At 43.3% G+C, this 23,118-nt stretch overlaps 1 protein-coding gene across 1 annotated transcript in view; it reads left to right on the top strand.

The window, feature by feature from the left end:
* The window catches only part of LOC307238880 (ryanodine receptor 3), a gene marked incomplete at its 5' end in the record, with an annotated part of 134,350 nt that overhangs the window by 51,676 nt on the left and 59,556 nt on the right, over positions 1 to 23,118 (top strand). The window contains 21 exon segments of the mRNA XM_080012034.1: positions 870 to 1,005; positions 2,251 to 2,346; positions 3,990 to 4,108; positions 5,839 to 5,972; positions 6,408 to 6,649; positions 6,892 to 7,084; positions 9,758 to 9,974; positions 10,553 to 10,657; positions 12,383 to 12,486; positions 13,895 to 13,978; positions 14,158 to 14,317; positions 15,517 to 15,664; positions 16,168 to 16,373; positions 16,514 to 16,688; positions 18,171 to 18,379; positions 18,470 to 18,644; positions 18,647 to 18,669; positions 19,021 to 19,181; positions 19,751 to 19,916; positions 21,226 to 21,312; positions 22,637 to 22,863. Of these exon segments, the coding sequence (XP_079868160.1) occupies positions 870 to 1,005; positions 2,251 to 2,346; positions 3,990 to 4,108; positions 5,839 to 5,972; positions 6,408 to 6,649; positions 6,892 to 7,084; positions 9,758 to 9,974; positions 10,553 to 10,657; positions 12,383 to 12,486; positions 13,895 to 13,978; positions 14,158 to 14,317; positions 15,517 to 15,664; positions 16,168 to 16,373; positions 16,514 to 16,688; positions 18,171 to 18,379; positions 18,470 to 18,644; positions 18,647 to 18,669; positions 19,021 to 19,181; positions 19,751 to 19,916; positions 21,226 to 21,312; positions 22,637 to 22,863 (3,167 nt within the window).

The raw sequence follows: 23,118 nt of genomic DNA, 5'->3' as shown, positions 1-23,118 counted from the left end.
AAATCTCCACCCCGTCATTACAAACTGGACCCGTCAGCGGTGGTGGTGTAGGAGGAGATAAGCCACAGTTTAAATACTGCGCCGAGAATTATTTGCACACTAAGAGAAAAAGACTCCAATACCAACACCCATATCAAATACACACACTAATGAGACATGCCAGTAGAATAGGATGCACTGTATACTAACTACTTAAAAAAAAATCTCGGCTCCTTCCCATGTCTTGACCTTTGTCTCAGTGCTTTCAAGTCTCTACGAATACTCTTTTGTCCATGTGTTACACAACCCATAATAGGGGTTCCTTTTTTTCATCTTTTCATCTTTTAAGTAATGAAAAAACATACATAGAGGAGAAAATATTATTTTCTTCTCTATGTATGTTATTTCATTACTCAAAAGACAGGTGTCCTATTTTTCAACTGAGGACTTGTTTAAATATTGGTTGTTATGATTTATGACTTTATAATTGTTTCAAAAGGAGTTTTTGCACGTTTTTTTAAGGCTTCAAAAAGCAGGCCCCATTGGACTGCATTCACGCTCGGTGAGGTTGTGCTATGAACAGTTAGAAATGAACCCTCACAGTCTGAACCAACAACCACAAGAAAAATTCTGAAATGGTGAACATATGCTCTCTTTCATTATTTTAATCTTTTTTAAAATACCTACCAACCTAAGACTAAGAGCCATGCATGTTCTTAGGATTGACATGATTTACATGTGAAAATTGCTCAGAATAGGCTCTCTACTCAGAAAAGTTGATCTCCTCCTTGATGTGAAGATGTGATCTTCACAGATCTGTAAGCAACGTGTGTGTGTGTGTGTGTGTGTGTGTATGTGTGCGTGTGCGTGCATGCGTGTGTGTTTGTCAGGGCATGCTGACTCTGGTGTCCAACTGCATCGACCGGCTGAATGTGTACAACAGCGCGGCGCACTTCGGGGAGTGTGCCGGGACCGAGGCCGGGGCGGCCTGGAAGGACATCCTCAACCTTCTTTACGAGCTGCTGGGTGAGCATGCGCTGCCTCTCAGTTTCAACGTTGGCTTCCCACTCCTGGAACGCACACGCAACACTCACTGAAATCAATCAAACTGAAAGAAAGAGTTATATGTGTTTGTCGATAAGGTACCGTCAAACTAGAGGGGGAGAGAGAGAGAGAGAGAGAGAGAGGGGAGGCAGAAAGACAGTCATAATCATTGGGAGTGACTGACCACTGGAACACTACTGGAAAAAAAAGGTGCTGTTGAGTTGTGATGGATAAATGAGCATTTAATAGTCATTGACAATTCCGTCATTCCCTGAAATCACTGCCTCCATTACGCTGATAGCACTCACACAGACACACACACACACACACACACTGACCGAGAAATTGGCTTTAGAATCCATCTTTAAGGGATCAGGAGGATCTCCCCCCCGATTCCCCCGCGACCCACTTCCTGGCGCTGTTTGCATCGTTTCTGTCACGACAAGACGATGGAGCACACGTCTTCCCCTCTCTCTCAGACGCCTCACGGGGAAAGCTGTTTGAACAGAATGGCAAAAATATGGACGCGAGCGGGTTGGTGGCTGAAGAATATGAATATTCGACCTGAAATTTAAAGTAAACTTCTTGGTCATGTTTTAGAAATGTTCAAGGCAGAATGAACTTTTTAAAGCTGAACTGCGTTAATATATTCCGCAGTGTTCCCACGGAGAAGCTTGGGACACGTTTAGGGCCCCTTCCATCCCTCACCGGGCAGGAGCCCCTCTGGCCTCCACGTGTGCCCTTCGTTCCACTGTAAATCCTTCTCTTCTCGGCCAGTATTAGGTATTAGTGTTCCGGCCACGTCTCCCTTTCTCCCTCCCCCGCCCCCATCCCCTCCTCCGCACACCTGCCTAAGTGGATTTGAGACGCCTCCTTCCTCCTCACGCTGGTTGTTTGCGTCGGGCGACCGTGACCCTGTCTGTTTTTTGGCGAGGACGTACCGCAGGTGGGTGTGGCCACATGCGGTACGTCCTCGCCTGAGGCCGGGCGTCCGCTCCGTCTGGCGTCCCCCTGCACCTCCACCTCCGTCTGAAGCGTCTTCTGAATTAATATGTATGAGGGTGTCAAATCAGAGCCGCTCTCTTTCCCTCGGACGCCCGGTTAAGGTGTCTTTTTGCATTTGCATCGACCTGCAGCAGTTAAAAAATAATGAACTGGTTTCTTCGCGATCAGTGTGTTGGGGTTTTTTTGTCTAATATTTCTTCTCATTTTTCTTGTTTCCTGTAGCGGCGCTGATACGAGGAAACAGAAACAGTTGCACACAGTTCTCTAATAACTTGGACTGGCTGGTCAGCAAGCTAGAGAGACTGGAGTCTTCCTCAGGTAGAGACACGAACACCTCACTGCGCGTACTTGCGCTGTAAAATCTGTAAATCTGTGGAGTTCACACATCTAACGTGCCTGATAGGCGCAGGTTGGCTTCTCATAAATATGTGACCCACCGCGTACTTTAGGGTCATTTGGCGGCTTTCGAGTTTGTTTTTTTTCCGCATCATTTGATCAGAGCTTCCAAACTATTTTCAAAGCTATGACTTGTTAATGACAAGGGTGTGGCAAACCGTGGCTCTGAGATAATTTTTCATTTCATTTCAAAAGTTTTCATTTCATTCAGCCAGCTCCCAGAATGCAAATGGGTTGGCGGACAAACAAAGCCTCAAGGCTACTTGACTTAATGCTGAATGGGCCAATCACGAACAGCTCAACAACACACAATTAATTTCGTTTTATTTAACAGTAAGAATATACATGTTTCATAAAAGTGGACTTATTTTGGAGTTTAAAAGTACGGACAACACAACAAAATGTCGAGTCTATCAATATTATGAGTCTCAGATTTTCCGTCTCCGATTTTCCAACCTCAACGGACTTCATCACGTCATCAACTTCTTCTGTTGTAACAACAACGTTCAGCGTTCTTGAAAATATTCCATTTCATCGTCACATTAAGTTTGAAATCCACTGTTTGAAATGTTCTCCAAGTCTGGCGTAATATCAGATTCAGCAGCGCTGAACTGACTGAGAACTGACTATCATCGCGGAAAATGAAGTCCAGTACGCGCTGATAACACTGACTTGGATCCATTGCACTGGTCAGATTAAGGTCCGAAATATGATTCAGAGCTTTTGCCACCCGCTTCACGTAATCCATAACGATACGGAGAAGAACGTTTTCACAGACAAGTGGGACCAAAACACCCCCGTGCTGGCCTTTAACCGTCTGTTTACGGAGGTGACGTAGGTGCGTGAAGGGAAGGGTTTTTCTTCTTTGACGTTTCACAACAGTGGCTCCGTGTGTGTAAAAGTCGTACGATTTAAAGGTTGAATTCCTTCAAAACGGTTTCACATTGTGACTTCACATCACATGGAATATGGATGAATGATCTTCACCTGGATGCTCGCGTTAAAGAAAACGATCGATCGCCGTTGTTCAGTGCTGTTCTGTGTCCCGGTAAGTGAACCGCGTTTCCCCATGTAATCTAACGGGAATATTTAACTCCACAGTTTAACATTTTTCTACCACTTCTAAATCAAACTCTGTTTTGAAAATACATCGAGAGATAAAATAAACACAAAGGAACACAAATCTGGAAAAATCTAATTTTCCTTCAAGAAAGGTTTTTTCAACTTATTTGGCTGCTCTTGGCGATTTTGGAAATGCGCGAGATGGCGGCTTTTGCTGTGGTGGGACACATATGGAAGCCTTTAAGTGGTTCATCCCTTTTTAAAACAACTATCTAAACCAGCGATTTTCAACCTGTGAGCCACGGCCACCTAGTGGTCCACGAGGTTACTGGAAGCGGGCCGCCAAATCCTTGCCAATCAGAAAGGTTTGGAAACGCCGGTGTAAATGTTCCGTGTTTCATGTTTCATATGTGCCCTGTGTCTTTGAGAAAATAACCACTGCCGTCATGTTCCCCGCTTGTCGCGTCAAATCTTGGCTAATTGACGATTTTCTGACCTCGCAGGCATCCTGGAGGTCCTCCACTGCATTCTAATCGAGAGCCCCGAAGCCCTCAACATCATCCAGAGAGGACACATCAAGTCCATCATCTCTCTGCTCTACAAGCACGGGCGCAATTACAAGGTGAGCAGCGAGCACGGTGGAAGGATGATGACGAAGTGAGATCACTTGTCGCTTAGTTTCGCTGTTGTCGGCACAACTGACCGCGCGTGAAAGAGTGATTGGCATCGCAATCTGCCAACCCGTGCTCGGCAAACTGTCGCCCGCAGTATTTCCTCTGACGCCGAGCTGAAAATAACAGCTTTTGAGAACAGACCCGCGCTATCCCCAGCGCCGGGAAGGTCGATGTTATCTGGTTTGGATTGTCCGGCAATTAAGGGAGGCGGAAATTACCATCATTTTTTAAATGGTCAATTAGGTACTGTACATGCTATAAAGGGAAGGATATTTTAGTACACTCGAGTAAATTGTTTGTATCGACTCGTTTTTTTTCCCTTTTAGAAGCCATTCATCCATAGTCGTCCTCCCACCATTCATCTAAACAACAATCCCTTGTACTGTCGCCCTAAATGTGTAGAAGGATCTGAATAGATACCGAGCAGCATATGCATGTTGCCAGCCTCCCGGGGTGGTCACACGAGGTGCTAGTTGACGCATGCAGCAGCTGCACATATTGAATACTGCGTCACACTAACTGGTACCCGGTCTCCCCTAGGTTACTTTTCTCATTAGGTTTAGTGGAACTGCGGCGCTGATTCAGTGATTCAGCGGACGCACATTCATTTTCATATCCATTCCCCCCCGGGCACGTTTGTCACAACTTCTTCTCCCTCCGCCGCTAAATTCATTGCACCTACGTTTTTCACCTACGCCTAAAACGTCCATCCTCGATACTGGCTTCCCGGGTGGGTTTGGATGCAGAGTCGCATTGCCGTCGCGAGGCAATTTGCCGGGAATTAAATGAGATCGGCCCGCGTCATAAATCCGGCCGTATGTATCGTTTGGCTGGAGGAACCAGGGACGGGGCTCGGCGATAAAGCAGAGGTTCCGCTGGCCCGGCACGCTCAGCTTGGCCTCCCCGACGCATTTAATTTCAGCGGGGAAGGACTGGCATGCATCAAAAGAACATTACTGAACATGTTTTTTCTCCCCTTTTAAGTGCCACTCAGCAATTATGGTTTGCATGAAAAAAGGTTATCCTGACAATATTTCTTTCCTTTTTTTTTTTTTTTTGACCTGGATTAGGATAGTGATTGATTGTTCTTGGATGCTGCACCATGAATGACTTCCATGGGAGAAATTAGCTCTTTTCACCACATTGTGTCCTTGGTCATTAAAGGGAAATTACACTGCAAAGCAACATCAATTTCATTAAAACAGATTGGAGGCGTAACTTATATCTATCCAACTGCCAGAGCCATCTGCAAAGCCCTAGTGACAGTGGCAGGAACCAATAGTAAAAGTAAAAAGCTGTCGCAATTACTACATAATATTACACAACCATTTTGTGAAATCGTTGAGTTCTACAATCAGGTTTCCATACAAATATCATCGGAATTGCAATAAATAGAATGTTTTCATCAGCTGGGTTGAAGTTTGTCTTACCCAAATTTCTACTTTACAATATTCATTGCTCTTCCTCATGAGAAGGAATTCTTTCATTAAACTGTTATAACTTTGTACTATAACAGTGGCATAAAATGGATATAAAAGCCAATTCAATTGTTAACCACGATTATTCGTGTGCCAATTAATCACAGACTAAAACGTGATGATCATGACAGCCCCACTTCGATTTACAGCCTTCGTCTCATTCTGACATCACCCTCGTCCTCCTCACCTTTCTCCACCAGATCCTGGACGTGCTCTGCTCACTGTGCGTGTGCAACGGCGTGGCGGTGCGGACCAACCAGAACCTGATCTGCGATCACCTGCTGCCCAAGAGAGACCTGCTCCTCCAGACCCGGCTGGTCAACGACGTCCAGAGGTCAGATAGCCACTGGGATTCCTTCCTTAAGCATATTTTATTACTTACTTACTTTTTAAGTAAAGTTTATTGCCAAATTTTTTCTTGATTGCTGTTTATTTTTAGGTTTATTTTGTATTATTTATTTTATTATTTATAAATTTTTTATTTTACATTTATATTTATTGGTTATCATTTGGTTTATTTTCTATTTGCTGTTTTTTGTATTAATTGTTCATTTCTTCAAGTTTAATTATTTTTCTGGTTTATTGGTAGTTATTTTTATTTTTTTTTGTTAATTGTTAGATTTATTATGTATTGAAACATGTTTCCATCTTCCACTTGATTTTTAGGGTTTTTGTCCTTGCCTTAGGTGTATTACATCTATCTTTATATACAGTATATTTGTCTGTCTGTCTATCTCAATGTTGTATCTCATGTCTCTTGGCACCCCAGCATGAGACCCAACATCTTCCTGGGCGTGAGCGAGGGCTCGGCCCAGTACAGGAAGTGGTACTACGAGCTGATGATCGACCAGGTGGACCACTTTATGACCAGCGAGACCTCACACCTCAGGGTTGGCTGGGCCAACACCAAGGGCTATGCCCCCTACCCAGGTGGAGGGGAGGGCTGGGGGGGCAACGGCGTGGGAGACGACCTCTACTCCTACGGCTTCGACGGCCTCCACCTCTGGTCAGGTACGGTACATAATGAGTTAATGTATTAATAATAAGGATATGTTGTATACCGGTGGTTCTCAACCTGGAGTTCAGGGACAATAAACATCTTCATAGATTGGTGTCCAAGAGACAAAATTGTATTAAATGGTGTCTGTGGTCTAAATATACGTATTAAGGTTTTCTTGATGTACAGTATATTGTTGTATACAATAGATAGACAATATAACGACTGAAAACATTGTCTTTGTCTTCCGGGTCAGGCCGTATTCCCCGGGCGGTGGCGTCCTTGAACCAGCACGTCCTGACCTCGGAGGATGTGGTGAGTTGCTGCCTGGACCTGGGAGCGCCCAGCATCTCCTTCAGGATTAACGGGCAGCCCGTGCAGGGCATGTTTGAGAACTTCAACACGGACGGCCTTTACTTCCCTGTCGTCAGCTTCTCCGCCGGCGTCAAGTGAGTGCGACTCTCTGACATTTTATCAAATCGTACTGTGTTCCATGGATTTGTAGAATTGAAAGACGGTGAGGATAGTGCTCGGAGGGTTGCTATGCATTGGGATGCCTAGGGATGTGGACATGAACTATTTATCCTTCTGCCTTTTTTAATTTATTTGTCGGTTCATCTATTCATTCGTTCATTCGTTCATTCACTTGTTTATTTTTTTCGTGCCTTTTCTGAAGTATTATTTGTCCCTTTAGTTTCTCTTTTTCCTTTTTTTTAGCGTTGGTCGTTTTGTTTTATATCAAAGCTTTTTCCTTTGATTAGCAATGACGAAAAAGTAATGAAATACCAAGGCCAGTGGAACATGATGACTCCTTATAATACAATGTAAATGAACACTGCAATATTGAAAGACAAATGAATGAGCACTGAAAACCAATGACTCCTAACTGATTTAACTGATTCCTCTAACTAGAAAGTATGTTGGAAGTCAATATGATTGTTAAAGATGATCATGATGATGATGATAATGATGATGATGATGATGATGATGAGAAATATACTGAACATGCTCAGCAGTGTGGGTAACCTTAATGAACACCCCAATCAACTACACTATGCGCATGCAGATTCATTTATATATACGGATTCACACACACACACAAACACACACACACACACACACACACACACACACACACGTTGATCAGACATCTCAAAGTTCTCCTCAGTCTCTCCCTAACTTGCGTGAAATCCATCTAATCCAGCCAATCATCCCATTCCTAACGCATTAATCCCCAAGGCCCCCGAGGTGCGACTCAGGTGGAGTAGGTTAGCCTCATTTTCCACTCCATTGCCATGGGGACCACAGATAAATGTGAGTGACAAGAGTTTGAAGTGAAATTCTTAAGCTCCAGAGGCCTTTCCACGATTCCATGACCGGCCCGTTTTTAGAGTGAAATGACATTTGAGAACGATGACTTGTTTCTTTCCGGCATGTGGAGGGCTGTCGCCCTTCATTCTCTGTCTGGTTCGATTTAGCGTTGGAGGAGGCATAATGCTCCACATATCTTGAAGCAAAACCTATTTAAGATATAATGGTAGAGAGTTGCCTTTTTTTGTCTTTTTTTGGGCTTCATCTTACTTTCTTATAACCCAAGAAAAAGCATAATAAATCATATTTATATGAATGAAAATGAAATGTCAGTGATAGAAGATCAATGTTGGATGAAGAGCCCCGTTTGAGTATAATATGAATGGTCAGAGTTATAGTGTCCACTTGATCGCTTGAGCTTCATTGCTTTTTTCTACTTACCTTTTAAAATGACTATATTCTGCTTTAACAAATTGCTATTATAAAGTTGATCTTATAAATGTAAATTTAATCCAGCACGGTCGGAAATAGACACTACATAATAGTAGATGACAATGATATTCACAATAGATATATAGATATATTGTAGATATACACTATAATGATGCTGAAATTGGTCCATGGGTGCTATAAGCTGCCCACCCACCGCTCCTGCCCCCCTGGGAGGAAGGACAAGCCTCAATGGGGAAAAAAGCGGATTACACATTTCACAGCCTCCCTTAATTGCATGTGTATCGACTGCCATAGCTGCGTGTATGCATGTGTTGTGGAGTGTGCAGTGACAAAATAAATACAAGCTAAGCTTGTCCATTTTCGTTCTTATATACATATATGATATACACTGTATATAATAGATATACTAATATAAATAAAAGAAAATTAGACTAAGATTAGATTATATTTTAAGTAAGATCACATTGAAAGTCGATTCGATTTGTTTTGCTTGAAAATTGTGCTTAAAAAAAGTACTAGAAAGTCCTTGAATTTAATTTTGCCAAGCCAGATTGAACCATGTGAGAGTTTAGCATCCACAAAAGTCTGAGCGGCGGGTGGGAGTCTTGTTGCGGTGTCTTAAATTTTGCTGAAAGTCACTTGAGAAGGTCCAAGTGGAGTAGAAAACTTGGCCGACCCCTCGCTGCTAAGTACGTCCTTGAGAACGACACCAGGACTCTCCGATTGCTGTTCATCAGAACAGTCACTTCCTGTTGAATTCCTTTATTTTCCTTTGATGCACCTTGCAAAATACATTGCATTACCAAATGAAAACTTTCAAATTGTGTTTTTGTTCTTGCTGTTTTGTTGTTCCCGGAGGTAAAATGTCTGCCTCAGCTACGTTTACAACCTCTGCAAACATTAACAGCATTTTGTCAACAGTTGTATAGACAAGTAATAGACAATAAGTGTTTGCACTTTTTTGTTTTTTTGTGCAGATTAATTAAGCATTGGAATTAAAAAAAAATGTTGAAGGTCAAATTTAACAATATATTTTTTACATGTGACGAGCCGCATTAAATTGCCTCAAAGGCCAGCTGTGGTCCTGGGCCGGTGCTTTGACACCCCTGTCTGTCCTACTGTAATCTGGTTGTGACCATTTGGATGGAAGATGAGTTTAAATGGGTATTTTCTATGTTTTTAAAATGTTCTGGACCCGGTATTCCACTCCGTCAAGTTCATTAGTGTTTGACTATCTCTGACTATTTCTTTGAGTGGATTTTACCTAGTACCGTAGTATGAAATAATTGTATTTTGTTGTAGAGAAAAAACAAGTTTAATAACAGCTATAATTGATGACCAATGTCTGTTTGTATCAGGGTGCGTTTCTTGCTGGGCGGTCGCCATGGGGACTTTAAATACCTGCCCCCGTCGAGCTACGCCCCGTGCTACGAAGCCCTGCTGCCCAAAGAGAAGATGAAGGTGGAGCCGGTGAAGGAGTACAAGAGGGATGTGGACGGAGTGCGAGACCTGCTGGGGACCACACAGTTCATGTCCCAGGCCTCCTTCATCCCCACACCGGTGGAAACCAGCCAGGTGGATTGACGGTTTTGTCTTTTTTTTTTTTTTTTTTTACATTTTTGATTGGATAATTTAAAAATGCTTAAAATGGTTCATCTCTGGGTAACACTGGATTTATTGGTGTGAATAAACCGGTCCGTTTCAGTGAGCTTCGGGTCCCACAACATCAATGGGGAATAACGCAACAGGTCTCAAAAAATGTATTTCCTGACTTCAAAACAACGCCTGCATTGACAAAGATTTTTTTCTATATGAATTTATTTGTTTATTTGTTTGTCTGTTATTAAAAAAATATTTATATTTTTTGAAAGATACCATGTACATTGTACAATATTAAACATAAATGTTGCTATTTGATGTATTGTTCCAGATTTGGCTTCATTCTGAAGATTCCACTTGGCTACTTTATTGAAACATTGAAATGACTTAAAACATCCATCGCTGATTACACCACAAGACTATGTGAAGAATTTAAAAAAAATATATACCAAAAAACCTGTCCTTTCAGTCTATCCAAATCATTATCCAATCAATTCGCCATTAAATGATTTGTGTGTCAATCTCGTACATTTCTGCTTCTCTGTTTTTCTTAGATTATATTACCTCCCCACCTGGAAAAGGTTCGGGACAAGCTGGCGGAGAACATCCATGAGTTGTGGGGCATGAATAAGATTGAGCTGGGTTGGTCCTATGGCAAGGTAAGAAACACTATTATTAATTCAAAAGCAAAATATACAACACACTTATCACATTGATCATCACTCTGGTTCAAATACAACATAAAAAAGCATCCATTCATTTTTTTGTGCTTTTGAGGAAATAAACCTAAAGAATGCAACATTTTCTTAAGCAATTACAAAAGTAGCCATGCAACACATTTGTGCAAAAGTGGAATTTGACCATCGAAGACCCTGTACATCATCTTGCTTTCTTCTTTTATAATTTGCGGTTCAAACCCAAAAAAAGAGGGTAAGTGCAAAACAAAAACAAAAAAAACCTTCCATTTTATGTCATGTTTTGTGCTTTCCATCCCATGTACTTTAGATCCTCCATTCTAGATGGGTTATTGACGGCAGACTCATCGTGTATGTGTTTTAGCATCAGTCATCATAAATGAAAAACATATTGTTTCACACGAGGGCAGAAGGGTCGGTTTTGGTGATTTCGCCTGCGACAATAAACCAAGAGGACGGCCCTGATGACGCTGAATTGTCATGTGTTTCCTTAGTATTGAACTACACTGTAGAGCCAAAGGAGGATTTACAAGAGGAGGATTCTTTCTCCCTCTTTCCCACAAAACATTCCCAGATTTCACTTTTCTTGGTTTGTTGGATTTCAGCAAATGAAAATGCCAAAGCCGACCTGTTTTGCCCGACTGCCGTAAAATGCAGATTCCAGTAGAAGTGACAATATGGTGCACAGCTCTTATGTCTATAATACAGATTGAAATCAAAGTTTCTACCCTTCGCCATCTGTTGCTTTACAACGGGCACGCTCCCGCCCCCCCCCCCCCCGACTCCTCATCACAATCGTTGATGATTGATTTGGAGTGAGGACACCGTGTCTATTAAGATTCTGACTCACTTGTCCGTTAGAACATAATTCTGCGCCCCATTAGCGCCGGCGGGTCTGGCTTGAAAAGCAGAATTCGAGCCAAGGTCACCAAGTGCTCAGACATTGAGACCAACTGAGGCGCTAGCGCCCTGGTGGCTGGGGTAATTCATTTGTTTTTTGTGTCGTTATTGTTCTGTCACATTCACAGCACAGAGTATAGAGATGACACAGTACGCTTAGATTTACATTTTCAAATAGCCTTGGTTGCATGGAAATGGCTTCCTGTCATTGCTTATGCCAGAAAATACACATTTCCATAGGAAATTGTGCAAGCTATAAGGCTGACTTATTGTACTATTCACAAAAGAGCTGGCTTGTGTTCATTGGAAACACACACAAAAAAAACTGCATTTCTGTATACTGCCCTGCATGTTTTCTTGGTAAATGCACACACGAGCGTCTTGCCGCCTCCTGCGCGGAGCACGACCGAAGGGGATTTATTTGGCGCAGAGTGCAACCGCCAAGAGAGGAAGTCACACCTCTCGCTCGTTTTTTTTTTTCTTTCTGGTCGGTGCACCTCTCCACCTCCCCCAAGAAAACATGCCTCTCCGTTCTCCCTCTGCTTCCGTTACATGTCCTCCGGATCAGAGAGTGGCGGCTCCTGGTATTTAAGCCGCATCTCAGTCCTCCATTCGGTTTCGCAGTAACCTCCACTGTGCGAGTTGTATTCTTAAGTGTATTTATTAAAACATGTGTCTCGGTGCACTTTCCGAAACACGCTATACCCAGATTCACGGTTTTATGAGACTGTAGGCGGCGGTGAAAACACTGTGATTGTGTTGGTGTTGACTGCCTTATTTCACCCCTAGATAAGGGAGGATAATAAGCGGCAGCATCCATGCCTGGTGGATTTCTCCAAGCTGCCCGAGACGGAAAAGAACTACAATCTCCAAATGTCGTCAGAAACTCTCAAGTATGTCGAGGCTTATGGCTGGAGGCTTATGGAATTTCTATGTAGAGCGAAAATTTATAGTATAGGTTTGCTATCTTTTAACCCAGGCCTTCTTAAAGTGTTAGTTCCCATCATTTATATAAATGTTTATCACACGACACTGATAAAAAAAAATAAAAAAAAGTGAAATCTCGTTTTCAAAAAAGTCACGTCATACTGTAGTTTAGTTTTTTAAGTTTTTAATAACAATAATAATATATCACATTTTATTTAAAAGTACTTTTGCCACAGTACATTCAGTGTAAGTGTAACATTGGCTGGAGTGAGTTGTGTGTAGGAAGCGCGACTTCCCTTTTCTAGTCTCTTACAGAATATTATCCCAGATGCAGCCAAAAGAGCTTATTTGCGCAAGTGCAAAATCCCTGAAAAACCTGGTAAAATGCACAGCTTGCGAACATTTTATTTTTTTTCTGTATAAAGTTTAAAGACAATATTGCGGACTTCCTGTTATCCTCTTAACTTTGTCCCATTGAACTGCATTTGAGCACAGTCAGAAGCTCCAGCAGAGTGGTAAGTTTCTCAATAGTAAAACGTTCATCAAGGTTTTTTATGAACAGTAACAAATGATGGGAACCAACATTTTAATAAGACCTGGGTTGAAAAGAGGCGAGGCTGCCCTTTAAGACAGGAATGCTGAATGCTCAGTAATAAGCTTTAATATGAGATTTAATATGCTTTATTTGAGTTAAGTGGGCGGATATTGTTTGTTGCTGAGATAACTACATTTATTTTCATATTTACACACAAGTTACACATTTCCTTTTTCCACTTTAATCATAGAAGGACATCATTAGGTGTTGTTTTGTTACTACCGGTGGTAGTAACAGGACAAAAGACTGGATATTTCCAATGTAGCTCAACCTTGGTGAATGGTGTGAATGAGGCCTCCACAGCACCCCCCTCCCCCAAATGGAATATCATGTTTAAATACAGAAACTGCCGCTATGTTTTAGGCCTCGTATTTATGAGACGATTTGTCTGCAATTAACCGAAAGTTATCCTCCCAAATAACATCAAGACCTGTGAGACAGATGTGACTTGGGCTGACATTACACTTTTCTTAACTTGTATTCTCACAAAGAATTAGTTAAAGTGAATCCTTGTTCCGTCTTTGTCTCAAGATCTGCACAATAGCCCTCGACTGCCTTGTTTTGAATACTGAATACTTTTTTTTACCATCCAATCCGAATCCTCTTGCACGATTATCAACAAGCCCGGCAGAGATGTTTCTGTTTCATGCACGTTACTCAACAGAACCATGAAGTGTGCCACATCAAGTAATGATAATTTTGAATAAAACCAAAGATTGCAAGTGTGGTTACCGTAAATGACACGCTCCTCACAGACATTTATACCTCCACTTCCCAAGGACACTGCTGGCTTTAGGCTGCCATGTGGTCCAGGTCAACCCCAACGCTGAGGACAACCTCAAAAAAATCAAACTCCCAAAAAAGTAAGTGTGCACTGTTATAATGGTATATAAGTGTATTTACAGTATGGAAGACACCATTTAGAGGTTCAGTATCCCACTGTGTTTCTTCTTAAAATAGGAAATTCATCTCATATTTCCGATTGAATAATTGCGAAATGAATACGGAATGCATTAACTATTAACTCATCTGTGAATTACAGCTACATGATGTCCAACGGATACAAGCCCACCCCTTTGGAGCTGGCTGATATAAAGCTGAGTCCAGGTCAGGAGCTGCTGGTGGACAAGCTGGCGGAGAACGCCCACAATGTGTGGGCCAAGGACCGCATCAAGCAGGGATGGACCTACGGCATCCAGCAGGTACGCATGGACGTTCACACAGCATGTACGCATGGACGCTCACCCAGCAGGTACGCATGGACGCTCACCCAGCAGGTACGCATGGACGCTCACCCAGCAGGTACGCATGGACGCTCACCCAGCAGGTACGCATGGACGCTCACACAGCAGGTACGCATGGGCGCTCACCCGACAGGGGCGACGTGGGGCAGGAGGTACAGGGGGTCGTCCAGGCGTCAGAGGCTTCCTGGTTCGATCCCCCGGCTCCCCCCCGGCAGCGCGTCGAGGGGTCCTTGAGCAAGACACTGAACCCTTAGCTGCTCCCGGTGGGCAAGTGTTGTGTGGCTGCCCCTCCATCAATTTATGATTGTGTGGGTGAATGTGATGCATGTACTGTAAATCGCTTTGAGTGGTCGCAAGATCAGAAAAGTGCTATTTAAGATGCAGTGCATTTACCACTTACAGGAATGTGTGTCTCCATAAGAGTGATCATCGACAAAACAGTTATATTATTGAATTAAATGTACTTTTCGTGTGAAGTAAGAGAACAGTATTAGTTCCTTTCTTAAGTATAGGTAAGTATTGTATTGGGACCCTCCTCATGTTTATATTGTCAAATATGGCCTGCAAATTAATTTTGAAGTCACAATTGAAAATGAAAACCTTTTATTTTTCTGATTTAGTGTCTATTTTTAGACATATAAGTCAGTTCACTATTACATAAAAATGTGTTTTTTTTCCCCTTAATGGTCAACGCCAGTCTCCCCCAGGTAATTTGAGTTTAAAAAACCCTATTCTATAACCTCTACCCCTTTCTTTACTTATACGTATATTATTATGGTTGCTAATGGTTGCAAAAAATCGAGTTCTAAACCATTGCTTTATGTGGCCTGACATCTTCCAGCCACATGTCACCATGGTTTCCGCTACAGAGCACAAGTTCTTCTGGTAAAAGGGCAACAAGTGTGTTTTAGAGAGCACACTTGACACGCCAAACCCACAATCCTTAATTCTGTGACAGAAGATGTCACAGAAAAGATCCTGAGTAGCATCGAGTGAAAACCAAATGGACAGTTAGCCTCCTCAACAGCTGGAAAGCGGCAGCAAACCGTCACAGACGACGTCCCGAGAGAAAAAATCTTCAAGTCGAAAGATGCCGAGCCATGCGGGGAAATGTTCGGAAGAAGTTTTTTTATGTCTGTGTCTCTGCCTCCGTGCAGGATCTTAAAAGTAAGCGCAATCCTCGCCTGGTGCCCTACGCCCTGTTGGATGAGCGCACCAAAAAGTCCAACAGGGACAGCCTCCGGGAAGCCATCCGCACTCTGATTGGCTACGGCTACAACATCGAACCCTCGGACCAGGAAGGCGGTGAGTTATGGCCATTGAAACACGCTGAAGTAGCTCTCGATGGTTTGGGAATAAATCATAAAATAATGGGAGGCTCAAACATACTGTGGTTAACTGTGTTCATTCAAATGGAAAATTTGGACTCCAAAAATCCTGGACTCTGAACATTTGCCACAGCGAGAGTCAAGGATCTATTTATACTATTGCGTGTAGCACTATGAGTCGTTGTGTAGCCACTGATGTAACCTTTATATTGTATTACCCAATTGGCAGATTGTTGGAAGGTTAATCCCTCTTCACAGTATGCCTTCTCTTGGTTTATGTGTCCATTTTACTCAGGGGTCCCGGGGTTGTCGTTTTGCGGTGTGGGCCTGCTAAGGCCCTAAAGAATGTGTTGAAGGTTTATAAATATTTGTGAACTAGACTTGGGTGTGACAGTCAAATCAAACGGCTCCTAAATCTTCAGACAACAGCGGGTTTTTTCCCCCGTTATGTGACTCTCCGGCTGCCTCTCTCCTGCCCAGCAGGTCACGTGGCCGAGCGGCTGAGCATCGACAAGATCCGCTTCTTCCGGGTGGAGAGGACCTACGCAGTGACGACGGGGAAGTGGTACTTTGAGTTCGAGGTGGTGACGGGCGGAGACATGAGGGTTGGCTGGGCCCGGCCGGGCTGCAAACCAGACGTGGAGCTGGGGATGGACGAGCTGGCCTTCGTCTTTGACGGCTACAGGGTACGAACCTGAGGGAAGAACTTAGGAACCTGCTGCAGTGAGGAGCGTTACCCGGCTTTTTGAGGAAGAGTTAACCGATTATTATTTGTAGTAGTAGTAGTACTAATATTATTAGTATTATTTGTTATGTTCTGAACTAGGGCCATCGATTGAATATGGGCAGCCGTTTCTTCGGCCGGTGCTGGCGTGCCGGCGACGTGGTGGGCTGCATGATCAACATGGAGGACAAGTCCATGATTTTTACCCTGAACGGAGAGATCCTCATCACCAACAAGGGCTCCGAGCTGTGCTTCGCGGACTTTGAGACAGAGGACGGTAAGGGAGCAAAATGTCAAATATTTTATCCGTCCAGAGTCCAAAACAGTCCAAAAGTCCATGTTCCGTGTTTGAAAAAAAAATTGAACTTGTTTTAGACGTAATGCTGATGAGGAGCGACAGCACAAACTGAGGCTACGTCTCATGGGAACCCGAAGGTTTGTAATTGGTGTCAATAATAGACCCTGTGTATTGTAGCCTGCAGCTATATTTAATATTTTAAATTCTAATATATTCAAATGTTTTATGTTTAGGGGGGGGGGTGTCATGCAGCACGGTTCTGCAGCTCTGATCAGAGCCATCTTTTCTCCAATTTAATTCACTCCGTTTCCTTCTGCGGCTAGGGAGTAGGTTGCAGATCGCTCCTGAAAAATCCCGCTCGCGTTCTCACAGTCCGGTGGCAAATGCCCCACGGCCCAACACGGTCCGCGAGCCAGCAGTTGGGAACCTCTGCACTAGAGGAAATTCTGTCGGTGATGGTCGGGCTTATTTCCCACTTTCAACGCCACATCTGTGGAGTTATCGGACATTCTGGACAAAGGTGCACTCTGCCTTGTACACAGTGAAATGCCAGAGGGGAGAGAGAGACGCGCCGATGTGCTTGTGCATCTCTGCCGGCGTGGACTATGCACACCGCTACCGGGATATTTCTCTCTAATGTGTGTTCACTGTACAACAAACTGGATGAACTTATATTGAACTTTATTGTTCATCACATGTGAATTGATTCACTAATATTAGCCATACATTTAAGATTAATCATTTATTTAAAAAATAAATACACAATAGAATGGCAATTTCAGCACTTGAATAGAAAATTCTGTTCAAAATTTCATTCCTGCAGCCATAAAACACATGTTAACATATGAAGTGTATATTTTGCGTGCTTGTAAATAGGGAAAGCAGAATTTGTAGGGAGACTTTTGGACAACTTACTAAAGTAGGCTCTGACAGCTTCCTGTAAAAAAAAGTAACTTTAATCTCTTGAAGTAACTTTAAACTCTTTAAACTTTATGGTAATTGGTAATTGCGTGGCATTTTTTAATAAACATCTATATTTATTACATATTGTGTTATTACAAGTTATTACATAATAAATGTCAAATGCATTACATTTTCCCAAGCTGGAGCACAGCCGGGGACGGCTTTAAAAGCTGAAAGTCACAGAGTGACGCTGTGCATCCTCTATATATCTTCAGTCGTCTTTTCCATAAATACAGCCCTTCCACACCGTGCGCTGACAGACACGCTGAGGTCGTCACCTCCAACCCTCCGTGCTGAGAAAATAAATGGAAAATAAGTGGCTCCCCATTACCAGATCACCCTTATTCAATGTGACGCTTGTAAATTGGCTTTTAGCAAAGGCGGGATTGATTTTCCCTCCTCCTCCTGCTGTGTGTGTGTCTTAATTCTGCATCTATTCTCAGCCGTCTGTTTTTTTCCTTTCTTTCTCCCTCCCCTCGCTCTCGTAACGTCCTTCAGGGTTCATTCCGGTGTGCAGCCTGAGTCTGGCTCAGGTGGGTCGCATGAACCTGGGCAAGGACGCCAGCACGTTCAAGTACTACACAATGTGCGGCCTCCAGGAGGGGTTCGAACCCTTCGCCGTCAACATGAACCGGGAGGTCACCATGTGGTTCAGCAAGCGCCTGCCCACCTTCGTCAACGTGCCCAAGGACCACAACCACATCGCGGTAAGATGGGTTTACATCCCATCCGAACATACAGCTTTACAGGGGCGCGTACCGCCTCGGTCGCCGAATAACGAATCCGGCGTTTCCCAGGTGACGAGGATCGACGGCACAGTTGACAGCCCTCCGTGTCTGAAAGTCAGCCACAAGACGTTCGGCACGCAGAACAGCAACGCCGACATGGTGTTCTGTCGACTCAGCATGCCGGTGGAGTTTCACTCCTTCTTCAAGGCCAACTCTGTCGCCGACATGAACGGAGTCCACGAGGAAGAGTCGCTCAAAGTCAAACACAGGTGCCGCCCCCGCTCCAATATGGAGGAATAAGAACAAAAAAACAAAAAACAAAAACAAGGCAAAATCTACTACTGGCTAAATGTACATTGGCGTTGGGCAAACCTCGATAACACAACGACATTGATTAAAATAAAATGTCGGATCCATCTCTCATCACGACCTGTCTCTCATTCCTCAGATATCCACTCCGGTCTGTAAGGCACAGTGAGGAGAGCAGAAGAGTGGATTACAGCAGCATAACCATGGTATCAAATTCAAAACAAAACAAAACTTGATAATGATAGATTAATAAATTGCCGTTGCTGTTTGTCGGTGTTGACTCATTGGTTGTTCTTCGGGGTTTTCCGCAGTATTACCACTCGGTAAGGGTGTTTGCCGGCCAGGACCCCACCGGCGTGTGGGTGGGGTGGGTTACCCCGGACTACCATTACTATAGCAACAACTTCAACCTCAGCAAAAACCGGACGGTGACGGTAACCCTGGGCGACGAACGTGGGAGGGTCCACGAGAGGTGAGTCCCGGTGTCAGGGACGCCAATCCAGTCCGACTGCAATGGGGATTAAAAAAATGAAAGCCGTTACCTTTCATCCTACGAACGTATTTTTGTCCTTCACCCGTCCTGCCTTTGAACCCACATTGCTTGTAATTTTTTGTCTGAGCCGTTGAAAGCGAAACTTCCAACGGGTCTGGTGTGTCTGCAGCCATTCTTCTCCATGTTTACAAATGCAATCCATGTTGTCTATCTCACTGGACGAAGCTGTTTCTTGTGAAAATGGTGGGCTCCCAGATAGCAGGCTCCCTTTGGAAATGTGCTGCAGAAGGAGAGAGCGCCAAAACCTCTGGAACAGAGTACTTTGTCGAAAAGGATCTCCAGCAAACAAACTCTAAATCTAAAGTGAAGCTAGAATTAAACTTTGGCTAGATTTTACAGGATGTAGAGCTCTCAGTTATGCAATAGACTTGGATTCCAACTTGGTTTTCTTGGCTTGTTTTGATTGGTGTATGGACTAGTCCTTCCTCAAGTGGTGGGAAATTGTATCGCGCCTTAAAAAACTGCGTACGTTTCTTTCTGCCCGCCAGCCTGAAGAGGAGTAACTGTTACATGGTGTGGGGCGGTGACGTGACCAGCTCCAACAACTCGTCTAGCACCAGCAACGTGGACCTGGAGGTCGGCTGTCTGATCGACCTGGCCAGTGGCTTGGTGGCCTTCACCGTCAACGGCAAGGAGATCTCCACCTCCTACCAGGTACCAACCGCCAGTGAGCTCACGCAGCGTCTGGAGCGATTTGAAAAGTCGATTTGTCAAAGTAGAGAAAATAAATTCCCAGACGCTATCTCAACTTGCAGATTTTAATAATACAACATTTAAATTATACAATAGTGTTATACAGCTCCTTCTGGCAAACAGGTCTAAATTATACATTTTCACTGATGAGTGTTAAACAACTTTGGACTTCTTTATTTATTATTGTATTACATTTTTTTATTTTTATTTTGTCTTGTCATGGTGTAACTGTAGTTAATGTGTTTAGGATTATACAATCAAATACTGAATGCCATTAACCAGCTGCCACAATGTACATTCCCATAATTTTCACAATTTCAAATGTTAAAATCAAGCATTAAAATGCGCAGGTTAGTCGACAGAATCTGTATTCTTACTACTATACTATAAATAGAATGGGTGCAAACACCTTTTCGTCTTAAACTAAAATGGCATTATAGCAGTCCATCCAGCTGCTGTCCTGATCTACTGAACCTTAACCCTCTCAATCATCCATCCATCCATCCATCCATCCATCCATCCATCCATCCATCCATCATCCATCTCCTTGGGGTATAGTTAAATATAGTTACTCTTATCGCTTATTCTTATTACTCAGCTCTATATACGTTATATATTTACATATATATATATACTGTACATATTATTTGCATGCTGCTTGTTTTTACTGTATTTTAATTACTATTTCTCAGCTTTTTCATTGCTTTTTGTTACACTATTTTTAGTAAATTATTTGTAACTACGTTTGACCCTATGTATAAGAATTTCACAACAATATCTGCTTCCATACTTTTCTGTTGTGCTTGTGGCAATAAAATACCTTGAACCTTGATCTATTCCCCCCAACAGCCACTCATCAAACTGACCTGTTTCACGTCGTCCCTCCATCCATCCATCCTACCTTCTGTACCGTTTTGACCTTGGTAGTTTCTCATCAGCTAGAGCTGTCTGGCGTCTCTGTTGAGACTTTATCTCTTCTCGCTCAAACTGTCTCTCCTAAAACCCTGAGGAGCCCCATCTCCGAGAAGAGTTTTGTAAAATGTATAATCTTCTGAGACATGGCCAGGCTTTACGGGGCTCTGACTCATTCCGCCAGAGACGCAGATAAACGCGCACGCGCACACAGCTCCATGACGAAGCGTACATTGTTGCTTGGGTGTTGTGGCTAAGCTGCTTTCTGCAAGTCACGATCCTCACGCCTCTCCACCTTTTGAAGTATGTCCTCTGTTTTGGGTTTGGTTTTCACTCGCTGCTCCGTGCCTCTGTCTAGGTGGAACCAAACACAAAGCTGTTTCCTGCCGTGTTTGTGCGACCGACGAGCCCTAACCTCTTCCAATTCGAGCTGTCAAAGATTAAGGTGCACACTCACTCCCCATTATAGTTCGCCAAATGTAAAAAGTACATAAAAACACATGTATACACCACCATGAACATACAAGCATGATAAGTTACTTATTGTTTATTTTTAGGTTTGTTATATACGTATCAGCCACAACATTAAAACCACTGACAGGTGAAGTGAATAATATTGATCATCTTGTTCCAATGGCATCTGTCAATGATTGGGATATGTTAGGCGGCAAGTCAACAGTCAGTTCTTGAAGTTGATGTGCTGGTAGCAGGAAAAATGGGCAGACTTAAAGATATGAGCCACTTTGTCAGTTTGTGAAGTTGAAGCAGGAAAAATGAGCAAGCAACTTTGACAAGGGCCAAATTGTGAAAAGTGGTCCAAAGAAGGACAACCGGTGAACCGGTGAAGGGTCATGGGCGCCCATGGGCTCATTGATACGCGTGGAGAGCAAAGTCTAGTCCGTCTGGTCCGATACCACAGAAGAGCTACTGTAGCACAAATAGTTTAAAAAGTTAATGCTGGTTATGATAGAAAGGTGTCACAACACACAGTGCATCACAGCTTGCTGCGTATGGGGCTGCGTAGCCTTGGACCAGTCAGAGTGCCCATGCTGACCCCTGCCCACCGCTGAAAGCACCTACAATGGGCACATGAGCGTCAGAACTGGACCATGGAGCAATGGCAGAAGGTGGCCTGGTCTGATGAATCACGTTTTCTTCTACATCATCTGGATGGCTGGGGTTAGGGTCAGATTCGATGGAGCATCTGTGGGATGTGCTGGAATAACAAGCCGCGATCCATGCGGCCCCACGTCACAACATACAGGACTTAAAGGATCTGCTGCTAACGTCTTGGTGCCAGATACCACAGGACACCTTCAGAGGTCTAGTGGAGTCCATGCCTCGATGGTTCAGAGCTGTTTTGGCGACACGAGTGCGAGCTACACAATATCAGTGGCTATTAGTGGTGTTTTTAATGTTGTGGCTGAACGGTGTACATTGCCAATTATTTTGCAATTCTTATTGCCATTATTTGATTATTATTGTTTATCATTTTGTGTGCTGCTGTAAAACCTCAATTTCCCTCTGGGGATGAATCTTTTCAGGTATGCATCTACAGTATCTATGGGAATGCACAAACATATACAAATGATCAATATAAATACAAAAAAAAAAAAAGTTCAAGACATATACAGAGGGGAATTTAAAATGTAATCAAAGTTGAATAAACATAAATAAATCAAATAAAATGAGAAGAAATATAAATTAGCACAAGCTAAAGAGAGAATCAACAAATGAATGATTCTCACTCTTCTCTGGTCCTTTCCCAGAATGCCATGCCCTTGTCGTCAGCCATCTTTAAGAGTGAACACAAGAACCCGGTGCCTCAGTGTCCGCCCCGTCTGGACGTGCAGACCATCAGCGCGGTGCTGTGGAGCCGTATGCCCAACAGCTTCCTGAAGGTGGAGACGGCCCGGGTCAGCGAGCGGCATGGCTGGGTGGTGCAGTGCGTGGAGCCCCTGCAGATGCTGGCTGTGCACATACCAGAGGAGAACAGGTACCTAGAAGGTTTAAACTGTAATGTACCATGGGCTAAATATGGCTATAATATGGGTGTTATTTATTTATTTATTTATGAATAAATATGAAAAAATGAAATGACAAAATTAATGAAATAAAATGTATGTAGACAAATACAGAAATGAACCAGGAGTTACAGTTCAGCTGACCACGCTTACGTGAGCCCAATATTGGCAGGTGGTGGTATTAGCAGTAAGTTGAAACATGTTAAAGTTAAACTATGCTTAAACCT

Source organism: Zeus faber (genome assembly GCF_960531495.2).
Source record: "Zeus faber genome assembly, chromosome: 13".
Classification (NCBI taxonomy): domain Eukaryota; kingdom Metazoa; phylum Chordata; class Actinopteri; order Zeiformes; family Zeidae; genus Zeus; species Zeus faber.
Note: the sequence above shows the minus strand (reverse complement) of the source record. Positions and strands in the feature narration are given on the sequence as shown.